Raw genomic sequence first — 13,036 nt, 5'->3', positions numbered from 1 at the left:
AAGCTCAGAGATAGCTAGGCCATTACATTTAATCTTTAAAGCTTCCATAATGACAGGCGAGGTTCCAAGGGACTGGCGAACTGCAGATGTGGTTCCACTTTTTAAAAAGGGAATTAAATCTAATCCCGGGAATTACAGACCAATAAGCCTAACATCTATAGTGGGGAAAATAATGGAAGGAGTGTTAAGGGATAGCATTCAGGAATATTTGGGATGCCTTAACATAATTAGTGCGAATCAGCATTGGTTTGTGAAAAATAGGTAATGTCAAACTAACTTAATTAACTTCTGTGAAGAAGTGCAAATTTAGACAACGGAAATGCTGTGGATGTGGTCTTCTTAGATTTTGCAAAAGCCTTCGACACAGTACCTCACACGAGGTTGTGTCTTAAATTAAGAGAGTTGGGGCTTGGTGACAGCATTTGTACTTGGGTCAAAAATTGGTTGGAAAATAGAGAACAGCGAGTGGTAGTCAATGGAACATTTTCGAGTTGGACTAAAGTATTAAGTGGTGTACCTCAGGTGTCTGTACTACGCCCACTGCTGTTTAATATATTTTTAAAATGATATAGGAAATGGTATTGAGAGTAAAGTATCATTTTTTGTGGATGATACTAAACTGTGTAGGATAATTAGATCAGATCAGGACATTGACTCTCTTCAGGACGATTTAACTAAACTGGGGGGTTGGGCAACAAAGCGGAATATGAGGTTCAATATAGAGAAATGTAAAGTTATGCATTTCGGGATCAAAAACAAACAGGCAAACTATACATTGAATGGGGTAATTCTTGGAAAATCATTATTGGAGAAAGATTTGGGGGTGATCATTGACAATAGACTTAGCAGCAGTCCGCAATGTCGAGATGCTGCAGTAAAGGCCCATAGGGTATTAGCATGCATAAAACGGGGAATAGAGACCAGGGATGAAAGTGTAATCCTGCCACTGTATAAAGCATTGGTTCGGCCCCATCTAGAATACTGTGTACAATTTTGGGCTCCGCACTATAAAAAAGACATAGTTGAACTAGAAAGGATTCAGAAAAGAGCTACAAAATTAGTTAAGGGCCTAGAGTCATTGGATTATGAGGAAAGACTACTTAGGCTGGATATGTTTATGCTGGAAAAAAGGCGCATAAGAGGGGACATGATTAATATCTTCAAATATATCAAGGGGCAATATAAGGAACTTTCAGGCGATTTACTTATTAAGAGCTCTGTACACAGAACACGGGGTCATCCCCTTAGGTTGGAGGGGAGGAAGTTTAAGACCAAGCGTAAGAGAGGTTTCTTCACAGTGCGGATAGTGAGTTTATGGAATTCACTGCCGGAGAGAGTGGTAATGTCGGATTCAATCGAGGCATTTAAGAAAGGATTAGACAAATTTTTAGCGGAAAATAGCATCGAAGGTTATAAGTAAACTGGAGATAATACAGCACATACCACTATAAGTTGAACTCGATGGACGATTGTCTTTTTTCAACCTCAACAACTATGTAACTATGCAATATCGAGCGCGACATCCCGATTGTGAGAATCCCGACAGGGGCAGGGTAAGTATACTTACCTTCCCCCAATGCCCCCCTAACCACAAACTTCTGGTCCCGCAGCCTAAACCTACCGTCATCAGTGGTTCAAACCAGGAGGACTGTAGAAACTCAAACACAACATTCGAGATCCAGGGTGTCATAGGCGGCACAAAAGGAGCTTGTATGTGAAGTACCCCTTGCAAAAAGGTCTGAACTTCTGGCAACACTGCCAATTTCTTCTGGAAGATGGAGAGAGCTGAAATCTGGACCTTAATGGAACCCAGACGTAAGCCCTTGTCCATACCAGCCTGCAGGAAACGTCCCAAGTTTAACTCCGCAGGCGGGTACGTGCGGTCCTCTCACCAAGAGACATATCTTCTCCAGACATGATGATAGTGTTTTGACGTCACAGGTTTCCTGGCCTGAACCATGGTAGCAATGACCTTCTTGGAAAGGCCCCTGTGAGCTAGGATGGTACGCTCAACCTCCAAGTCGTCAAACGAAGTCGCCGTAAGTCCGGGTAGACGAACGGTCCTTGTTGAAGAAGATCTTTTCTTAGTGGTAGAGGCCAAGGGTCTTCGACGGACATGTCCAGAAGATCCGCGTACCACGCCCTCCGAGGCCAATCCGGGGCAAATCGAATTGCCTGGACTCTTTGATGTCCGATTCGTTTTAGCACCCTTGGGAGCAATGGAATTGGAGCAAACAGGTAGACCAGCTGGTAAGGCCAAGGTGACGTCAGTGCATCCACTGCCCTCGCCTGAGGGTCCCTGGTTCGGGTGCATTACCAACAAAGCTTCTTGTTGAGTCGAGGAGCCATCATGTCCATTTGTGGGCAGCCCCACCGGTCAATGATCTGCTGAAACACCTGATGGTGGAGCCACCACTCTCCTGGGTGGAGATCGTGACGAAGTCCGCTTCCCAGTTATCTACTCCTGGAATGAAGATTGCAGACATTGCTCTTGCATTTCTTTCTGTCCAGAGGAGTATCTTTGACACCTCTCACATGCAGGCCCTGCTTTTTGTCCCTCCTTGCCGAATGATGTACGCCACTGATGTGGCGTTGTCCGACTGTACCTGGATCGCGTGATCCCTGAGCAGAGGAGAGGCCTGAAGCAGAGCATTGTAGATCGCCTGAAGTTCCAAAATGTTGATCGGAAAGAGGGCTTCGTGGGCTGACCACCTGCCCTGGAACTGAGCCCCTTGGGTGACAGCTCCCCATCCTCTCAGACTCGCATCTGTCGTGATGAGAATCCAATCCTGAATCCCGAAACTCCGGCATTCCAGGAGATTGGAAGACTGCAGCCACCACAGCAGGGAAATCCTGGCCTGAGGTGACAGCCGTATTATCCGGGGCATCTGAAAATGTTATCCGGACCACTTGCTCAGGAGATCCAATTGAAATGTTCTGCCATGGAACCTCCCATATTGGATCGCTTCGTATGAGGCTACCATTTTTCTCAACAATCTTACGCAGAGACGGATGGATGGATATTCGAGCAGGTCGAAGAACCATGCGGACCATCCCTTGGAGTGTTCTCGCCTTATCTTCTGGGAGGAAGACTTTCTGGTTCATAGTATCCGGCAACATTCCCAGGAACAGGAGCCTCTGAGTTGGCTCCAGGTGGGACTTCTGTAAATTGAAGATCCACCCATGGTTTGACAGGAGCTGAATAGTGTGGTCTATATGAAGCAGTAGAAGCTCCCTTGATCTCGCTTTTATCAAGAGATCGTCCAGATAAAGGACAATATTGAACCCCTGGACCCGGAATTGGAACATCATCTCCGCCATCACTTTCGTGAACACCCTCGGCGCTGTGGATAGGCCGAAGAGAAGCGCCTGGAACTGGTAGTGATCGTCCAGCAGGGCAAACCTCAGTTAAGCCTGGTGAAGAGGCCAAATTGGGATATGGAGATAGACGTCCTTTATATCCAGGGAGACCATGAACTCCCGGCCTTCCAGGCCCGCAATCACTGCTCGCAAGGATTCCATTTTGAACTTGAAAACCTTTAAGTAAGGGTTCAAGGATTTTAGATTCAAAATGGGCCTTACCGAACCGTCTGGCTTCGGAACCACGAACAGGTTGGAGTAGTAGCTCTTTCCCTGTTGTTGCAGTGGCACTGGAACAAAGACCTGGGTCCGGAACAGCTTTAGGTTGGCCTGTTGCAGGGTAACACACGTATCCTCCAAAGCTGGTAAGCTTGATTTGAAAAATCGTTGCGGAGGAGCGCAGTTGAACTCCAGCTTGTAGCCTTGAGAAATGAGGTCCCTTACCCAGATATCCTGGCAGAAGCCTTCCCAGATGTGGCTGAAGTGACGCAGCTGGGCTCCCACATCGAGATCCCCTCGGGGTGGGTGGGAACCGTCATGCTGTGCCCTTGGAGGAAGCTGAACCGGTGCTCTGATCATGAGAACCGGCGGTCGCTGGTTTTCTTGTCTTACCTCTGGTGCCTCTTGCTGCATTAGAGGCACCTCTGGCCCTAGAGCAAAATCTGTTAGACCGAAAGGACTGAACAGATGGTCCCGGGTAGGTATGCCTAGCTGGCGGAGAAATACAGGAGGATGGGGAGGACTTGGATCCCGTTAGTGGGGATTCCACTTCTGCTCAGGGTATTGAACCCCTCATTCTGGCTATACGGGACGTGTTAAATCTCCCTCTAGAGGACGCTGCGTCACAGCAGTCGTCTTTCTTTACACAGAACAAGCCCAATGTCACTTTCCCTGATTCTGCAGAGTTAGATGACCTATGTAAGTTAGCCTGGAAAAATCCAGACAAAAAATACCAAGTGTCAAAAAGATTTTTGCACACTTTCCCATGTGCTCCTGAAGGTAGGAAATTCTGGGAAGAACCCCCGGGGGTTGATGTATCAGTCTCTCGACTGTCTAAAAAGGCGGTGATGCCTGCCTCGGGCTCCTTTACCATAAATGCTGACTTCCCAGCTGTTGCTGTGGACACTAAGTCTGAAAGACCATCCCCGAACAACTCCTCACCCTTATAAGGCAAAACTTCCATGTGCCTTTTAGAATCTGCATCACCTGTCCACTGCCGGGTCCATAACCCTCTCCTGGCACAAATGGACAGTGCACTTATTTTTGATGCCAGCCGGCAAATATCCCTCTGTGCATCTCTTATGTAAAAGACAGCGTCTTTAATATGCTCTACGTTTAGCAATATAGTGTCCCTGTCTAGGGTGTCAATGTTTTCTGACAGGGAGTCTGACCATGCAGCTGCAGCACTGCACATCCATGCTGAGGCAATAGCTGGTCTCAGTATAATACCAGTGTGTGTATATATAGCTTTCTGGAGAGCCTCCTGCTTTCTGTCAGCAGGTTCCTTTAGGGCGGCCGTATCCTGGGACGGCAGTGCCACCTTTTTTGATAAGCGCGTAAGTGCTTTATCCACCCTAGGGGGTGTTTCCCAACGTGACCTATCCTCTGGCGGGAAAGGGTACGCCATTAGTAATTTTTTTGAAATTACCAATTTTTTATCGGGGGAAGCCCCCGCTAGTTCACACACTTCATTCAATTCTTCAGAAGGGGGAAAAACTACTGGTAGTTTTTTCTCCCCAAACATTATACCCTTTTTTGTGGTACCTGGGGTCACCTCAGAAATGTGTAAAACATTTTTCATTGCCTCAATCATATAACGAGTGGCCCTATTGGACATTACATTAGTCTCTTCGTCGTCGACACTGGTATCAGTATCCGTGTCGACATCTGTGTCTGCCATCTGAGGTAGCGGGCGTTTTAGAGCCCCTGATGACTTTTGAGACGTTTGGGCAGGCACGGGCTGAGAAGCCGGCTGCCCCGCATTTGGCATGTCGTCAAATTTTTTATGTAAGGAGTCGACACTTTCGCGTAATTCCTTCCACAAGTCCATCCACTCCAGTGTCTGCCCCGCAGGGGGTGACAACACATTTATAGGCACCTGCTCCTCCTCCACATAAGTCTCCTCATCAAACATGTCGACACAGCCGTACCGACACACCGCACACACACAGGGAATGCTCTGACAGAAGACAGGACCCCACAAAGCCCTTTGGGGAGACAGAGAGAGAGTATGCCAGCACACACCAGAGCGCTATATAAATCAGGGATTAACTAAATTATATCCCCTTATAGCTGCTATATGTATATTGCGCCTAAATTTAGTGCCCCCCCTCTCTTTTTTACCCTTTTCTGTAGTGTAGACTGCAGGGGAGAGCCAGGGAGCTTCCTTCCAGCGGAGCGGTGAGGGAGAAATGGCGCCAGTGTGCTGAGGGAGATAGCTCCGCCCCTTTTTCGGCTGACTTTTCTCCCGCTTTTTTATGGATTCTGGCAGGGGTATTTATCACATATATAGCCTCTGGGGCTATATATTGTGATATATTTGCCAGCCAAGGTGTATTTATTGCTTCTCAGGGCGCCCCCCCCCAGCGCCCTGCACCCTCAGTGACCAGAGTGTGAAGTGTGTATGAGGAGCAATGGCGCACAGCTGCAGTGCTGTGCGCTACCTTGGTGAAGACTGATGTCTTCTGCCGCCGATTTTCCGGATTCTTCTTGCTTCTGGCTCTGTAAGGGGGCCTGCGGCGCGGCTCCGGGACCGAACACCAATGGCCGGTTCCATGCGGTCGATCCCTCTGGAGCTAATGGTGTCCAGTAGCCTAAGAAGCCCAAGCTACCACCAGTTAGGTAGGTTCGCTTCTTCTCCCCTTAGTCCCTCGCTGCAGTGAGTCTGTTGCCAGCAGATCTCATTGTAAAATAAAAAACCTAAAATATACTCTCTCTCTAGGAGCTCAGGAGAGCCCCTAGTGTGCATCCAGCTCAGCCGGGCACAGGATTCTAACTGAAGTCTAGAGGAGGGTCATAGTGGGAGGAGCCAGTGCACACCAGGTAGTCCTAAATCTTTCTTAGCTGTGCCCAGTCTCCTGCGGAGCCGCTATTCCCCATGGTCCTTACGGAGTTCCCAGCATCCACTAGGACGTCAGAGAAATAGAGACTACATTAAAGTCTATCTACACAGCAGCAGGTGTATCGCAAAGGCCAGTCATAGCAAGCTGCTGGATAACCCATGCCATTCATACGTGGGCTACTCAAATTCAGGAGTGCCTCTCCGGGGATATGCCTCTGGTCACTACGGTAACTCTCCTGCAGCACATTCAGGACACTGCACGCGTCCTGTGTGACTCTCTCTCAAAGAGATGGGCAATATCAATGCTAGGACCTCTGCCATGGCAGTGTTGGCACGCAGGGCCTTGTGGTTGCATCAATGGATAGCAGACGCAGAGTCCAAGCGCAGTGTAGAATCTCTCCCCTTTACTGGGGAATGGCTCTTAGGGGTTGAGTTGGATACGTGGATTTCTAAGGTTACTACGGGGAAATCCATGTTTAACACGTCCCGTATAGCCAGAATGAGGGGTTCAATACCCTGAGCAGAAGTGGAATCCCCACTAACGGGATCCAAGTCCTCCCCATCCTCCTGTATTTCTTCATCTGAGTCAGAGAGTACGGCTGGTAAACCACGCTTTTGTTGTCCTGAGTTAGAGAGGGGGCGTTGTGTAACATCAGCCCTGGCAGCCAGGTCTGCAACAGCCTGCTGCAGTAGCTGAGTTTTTTGAGCATTAGCAGTGAGTTGTGAAGACATATCAGACATCATATTTTTAATGGCACCTAGCCAGGAAGGCTCTTGACTCTCTCCCCAAGCCCCCTCACTAAGTGGTGAAGATGGACTGCCTTGTTCACGATACAGAATCGGTTGATAAGGGAGAGAATCTGGTGTGGCATACACTGCACAGTTTGTGTGTACCCAGTTACATACACATACAGTAGGGTAGATAGAGAGAGAGAGAGAGGAGACCAGCACACCCCAGCTACACAGCCCCAGTGAGGCTGTCGGTTCCGGTATGAATGGTCGACCATGTTATGGTCGACAGTCATTAGGTCGACCACTATTGGTCGACATTGACATGGTCGACATGGACGACACATGAAAATGGTCGACACATGAAAAGGTCGACATGAGTTTTTTAACTTTTTTTGGTGTCGTTTTTTGCGTAAAGTGACTGGGAACCCCAATTAGTGCACCGCGTTCGCTCGCCATGCTTCGGGCATGGTGCCTTCGCTTCGCTCGGCACACTTTACCGTTCCAATCGTAGTCCATGTGGATCGTAAAGTATGGAAAAGTTCCCCAAAAGAAAAAAAACTCATGTCGACCTTTTCATGTGTCGACCTTTCATGTGTCGACCATTTTCACGTGTCGACCATGTGTCCATGTCGACCATGTCAATGTCGACCAATAGTGGTCGACCTAATGACTGTCGACCATAACATGTTCGACCATGTGAACGGATACCGAGGCTGTCAGCTTGTTATATTACAGTGAAAACCTATGATTACTGTCCTTTATAGGACACAGATTGTGTACAATAGCGGCTCTCCCCCTTTGTGTCAGAAGGAGCTGTGTGAGGCTTCTGCTGCTGCAGTAAGCAGAGGAAGGCGCCAAAATGACGCTGGTCCTGCTCTGAGGTAGTTCCGCCCCCCACAATGGCGCCTGAGCTACAGAGTTTTTTATACTGGCAATGTCTCCCAAAGTGCTTAAAAACATCATAGAAGTGCTAGTATAAGCCACCGCTAGCCAGTTTACACAGGGGGCTATAGCGGGTCCCCCCCAGGAGGGTCCCGTATGTCTCCCCTGTGTTTTAGCTGCACTTTGAACCGGGGGACCCCCCTAGCGGGGCTCCCGGTTTGTACTCACCACTGTCGTCACCTTCAGGCAAATGTTAGGGGTGTGCGGCGTGCTGCGATTGCGACAGCTAAGGCTCAGTGCCCCGCTGAACAAACAACTTCTCAGGATGGTGGTCCTGCAGCGGGGAAGCGGCTATGACCTTGCAAGTCTGGTGACCGCCCCCCCTCCCCCCTTCCTAACTCCCACGGTGCAGGTATGCTGTTGCCCAAACAGCATACCGAAAACGACAACGATTTAAAATAAACTGAAGAAAATTCTCTGGAGCTTGCAGAGATGTGCATCCTCTCCTGAGGGCACTTTTTTCTAAACTGCCTGCGGGAGGGGGCATAGAGGGGAGGCGCCAGCACACCCAATGAAGAAATTTAAAGTGCACCGGCTCCTTCAGACCCCGTCTATACCCCATCATACTAAGTTTCCCCAATATCCCTTATGGATGCTAGAGAAATATTACTTGAGCAATTACAGTGGTAAGACAGTAGATGGTGCTGCATTTTATTTACTGTGTAGTCTCCCTTTGTTTGTGAGAGTGTTCTCTCTTGTATAATCTTATGCAACAATCCAATCTTCCCTATATGTTTGATGCTTATAATAAGAAGCATATTCTGCAGCAATAGCGCCATTCCAGAAGCAGGCTCCACGTCTTTACCACCATCTGTCTGTTCAAATGTTACCTAATGTGTGGCTGTACTGCTCACAGATCCGGATATTGTGGCAATTAGGTTGAATGACTGGATTACATAGTATCTGGGCACTGTTAGAAAGTCTGAGAAACAAAATATCTTTGTTTCAATAAAGTCACTTATAAATATAAAATACTTTACATATACATTTTATGGGTTTTAAGTGCAAAAACAAAACAATATCACCTCCTTTGGTAAGGCTCTTTAAATAGTACATTCAGGTACAATATATACAGGATTTCTCCGAAACAGAGAGCCAGATCGCGATCACTATTTCCTGCAAAGAGCACAATAAAAAGTCGCCCTTGGCTCTCAGTAGCGGTCTTTGGAACATCTTTCACAGAGCCATTAAGATGTAGACAGACTAGTCATCCCATAGTCCTGTAGTGTGACACAACTCCCAGCATCTTACAAGGGGGAGGGGGGCATCCAGCAAACGAGCCCTCTATTTGCTACAGAATTTATCAACAGCTCTACAAAATTTGAAATTGTTCTCTAACAAAACAATTTTTTTTTTGAAAACTCAAATGGATATAAACACACAACTGCAAAATACAAAACTTTCTAAGTAGACCTCACCTTCTACAATCTCCTCCTCTTCCTCTTTTTCATTCTCTTTCTGTGGCTGCCAAAGTCCGTCCTCCAGAACATCCTCAATCCTTTCTATTAGCAGATCTGCAGCTGCAGTGGTGCTGACCACTGGGCTGGGTGGCTTAGACGGGGCAGGACTCAAGCTCGGAGAGGCAGGAGAATGTCCGTTTCTTACAGAGGCAGTCTGCAGTATCGTGGGAGAGGAAACACATTTGATGATCGGAGGGGAATATCTGGCAGGGTCAGGACTACTCTTTGTGGGGCGGTCTTTACTGAGTTCATTCTCCAGGTGAGGTCGATACTGCAGCCAGTCCACACCAAACTGGTCCCGAAAACTATCAGTGCGCTCAATGTCTTTCTGGTGCTGCAGAACTGGTGCTGTAGGTGGGAAGACAAAAGTTTTGTTATCGGTTGTTTAGAAATGTAAAGTGATGTGCAGTACTTACATTAAGTACAATACAAGACAGAAATGCAACAATACCAGGTTTGGAGATAGCTTGAAATAAAACTCCAAAAATGCATAACAAACTTTGAGGGACAGTAGTAAAAGGTGTATGTCAATACAGGGCACCTGCGTGGTAAAGTCAGGAAAGCGCTGTGCATCAGTTTTGCAACATGTGTTTAGACAAAGGATCAGGATACTATACATGAACACTACCCAAAGTAACCACAAGATGGAGCAGTAATGCACACAGAAAAAGATGTATGCCGAATGTACTAACCAGCTGGCTGACCGCGCTGCTCACACTCGCTGTCACTGCGTTCAGAGATACTTGCCTTGCGGACTTTTACCTAAAAGTGGTGAAAAGATGATATTACAATAAAACAAATGAATTCATGCACTTCCAATTAATTAAATGTAGGATATGTTTACTATTCGCATAACCTAAACATTTAATTCATTGAAGTAACACCAACTCTGTCTTGTTTTCAGCCAAACTGAATGTAGTATTTCTTTATGTCACTGCAGGAAAAATAGGATTTTAATTACCTGAAACGGTAAATCCTTTCCTCGTAGTCCGTAGAGGATGCTGGGATCCATATTAGTACCATGGGGTATAGACGGGTCCACCAGGAGCCACTGGCACTTTAAGAGTTTAATAGTGTGGACTGGCTCCTCCCTCTATGCCCCTCCTACCAGACAGTCTAGAAAACTGTGCCCGAGGAGACGACATACTTTGAGAGAAGGAAATACACAGATAGTGGTGAGATTCATACCAGCTCACACAACAGACAAACCCGGCTAACAAGCCGGAAAAACACAGCAACAGCTGAAACAGTACTGAAACAGTAAACAATGCAGAACTTACCTAGGAACCAGGTAGAACTGAACTAAAAAACCAAAGCAGGAAAACGAAGCACTGGGCGGGCGCCCAGCATCCTCTACGGACTACGAGAAAAGGATTTACCGTTTCAGGTAATTAAAATCCTATTTTCTCTTACGTCCTAGAGGATGCTGGGGTCCATATTGGTACCATGGGGATGTACCAAAGCTCCCAGAACGGGAGGGAGAGCCGAAGGCTCCTGCAAGACCGCTTGACCAAACTTGAGGTCATCAGAGGCCAAAGTGTCGAACTTGTAAAACCTGGCAAACGTGTTCGAACCAGACCAAGTCGCAGCTCGGCAAAGCTGTAGTGCCGAGACACCCCGGGCAGCCGCCCAGGAAGAACCCACTTTACGAGTAGAGTGGGCCTTAACCGATTTCGGACACGGCAATCCTGCCGTAGAATAGGCATGCTGGATAGTGAACCTGATCCAGCGTGAAATTGACTGCTTCGAAGCAGGACACCCAATTTTCTTGGGATCATAGAGGACAAACAGAGAGTCAGTTTTCCTATGACGAGCTGTCCTCTGCACATAGATCTTCAAAGCCCTCACAACATCCAAGTTCTTTGAAGCAATTGAGGAGTCAGTAGCCACTGGCACCACAATAGGCTGCTTGATATGAAAAGCCAATACAACCTTAAGCAGAAACTGCGGACGAGTCCTAAGTTCCGCCCTGTCTTCATGAAAGATCAGATAAGGGCTTTTACAAGATAAAGCCCCCAATTCCGACAAACGTCGAGCAGAAGCCAAAGCCAACAAAGTGACCGCATTCCATGTGAGAAACTTGATGTCAGCCTCCAGTAGAGGCTCAAACTAAGCTGATTGTAGGAACTGCAACACCACATTTAGATCCCAGGGTGCCGTTGGCGCCACAAAAGGAGGTTGGATGTGCAGAACCCCTTTCAAAAAGGTCTGAACCTCAGGAAGGACAGCCAACTGCGTTTGAAAGAAGATGGACAAGGCAGAGATTTGGACCTTGATGGAGCCCAATCTCAGGCCCATATCCACTCCTGCTTGCAGGAAAAGGAGAAAACGTCTGAGTTGAAAATCCACCGCAGGAAATTTTCTGGATTCACACCAGGAAACATATTTTTTCCAAATACGGTGGTAATGTTTAGACCCTTCCTAGCCTGAATCAGGGTAGGAATAACCTCGCTTGGGATACCTTTCCGAGCTAAGATCTGGCGTTCAACCGCCAAGCTGTCAAACGTAGCCGTGGTTTAAGTCTTGATAGGCGAACAGCCCCTGCATCAGCAGATCCTCCCGAAGAGGTAAGGGCCTTGGATCTTCCAGAAGAAGATCCAGCAGATCCGCATACCAAGCCCTTCGCGGACAGTACGGAGCAATGAGGATTGCCAGAACCCCTGTTCTTCTTACCAGCTGAAGAACCCTTAGGATCAGAGGAAGTGGAGGGAACACATACACTGACGGGAACACCCACGGTGTTGCCAGTGCGTCCACCGCCACTGCCTGAGGGTCTCTCGACCTGGAATAGTACCTCCCCAGAGGCGGGAGGCCATCATGTCTATGTGAGGAACCCCCCACCAAGCGGTAACTTCCTCGAACACCTCCGGATGGAGGCCCCACTCCCCTGGCTGGAGATCGTGTCTGCTGAGGAAGTCAGTTGTCTACTCCCGGAATGAAGATTGCTGACTTCGCTACAGCGTGCCTTTCTGCCCAGAGAAGGATTTTTGACACCTCTGACATCTGCAGCCCTGCTCTTCGTTCCGCCTTGTCGGTTTATGTAGGCCACAGTGGTCACGTTGTCCGACTGTACCTGAACAGCCCGATCTTGTAGCAGATGTGCTGCTTGCCGGAGGGCGTTGTACACGGCCCTTAGCTCCAGGATGTTTATCAAGAGAAGGGATTCTTGAAACGACCACTTTCCTTGAAAGAATTCCCCCAGAGCGACTGCATCTGTGGTTTAGAGGATCCAGTTCTGAATTCCGAACCTTCGGCCTTCCAGATGGTGTGGAAGCTGTAGCCACCAGAGGAGTGAAATCCTGGCTTTCGGAGACAGGCGTATCCTCTTGTGCATGTGTAGGTGAGAGCCAAACCACTGGTCCAAGAGGTCCAGTTGAAATGGACGAGCGTGAAACCTGCCATACTGCAGAGCCTCGTAGGCGGCAACCATCTTCCCCAGAAGGCGAATGCATTGATGAACCGACACCCGGGTAGGCCGTAA

General features: G+C 48.0%; 1 protein-coding gene across 2 annotated transcripts in view; it reads right to left on the bottom strand.

The window, feature by feature from the left end:
* STK11IP (serine/threonine kinase 11 interacting protein) overlaps nt 1-13,036 on the bottom strand; it is a 210,636-nt gene that overhangs the window by 118,437 nt on the left and 79,163 nt on the right. For both annotated transcript variants that reach the window (XM_063933797.1, XM_063933796.1), the window contains exons 14-15: nt 10,248-10,317; nt 9,514-9,903 (exon numbers count right to left, since the gene is read on the bottom strand). In XM_063933797.1, the coding sequence (XP_063789867.1) occupies nt 9,514-9,903; nt 10,248-10,317 (460 nt within the window). The remainder of the gene's footprint in view (nt 1-9,513; nt 9,904-10,247; nt 10,318-13,036) is intronic.

This window comes from Pseudophryne corroboree, chromosome 7 (assembly GCF_028390025.1).
Source record: "Pseudophryne corroboree isolate aPseCor3 chromosome 7, aPseCor3.hap2, whole genome shotgun sequence".
Taxonomy (NCBI): domain Eukaryota; kingdom Metazoa; phylum Chordata; class Amphibia; order Anura; family Myobatrachidae; genus Pseudophryne; species Pseudophryne corroboree.
This window is presented reverse-complemented; position numbering and strand designations above follow the sequence as displayed.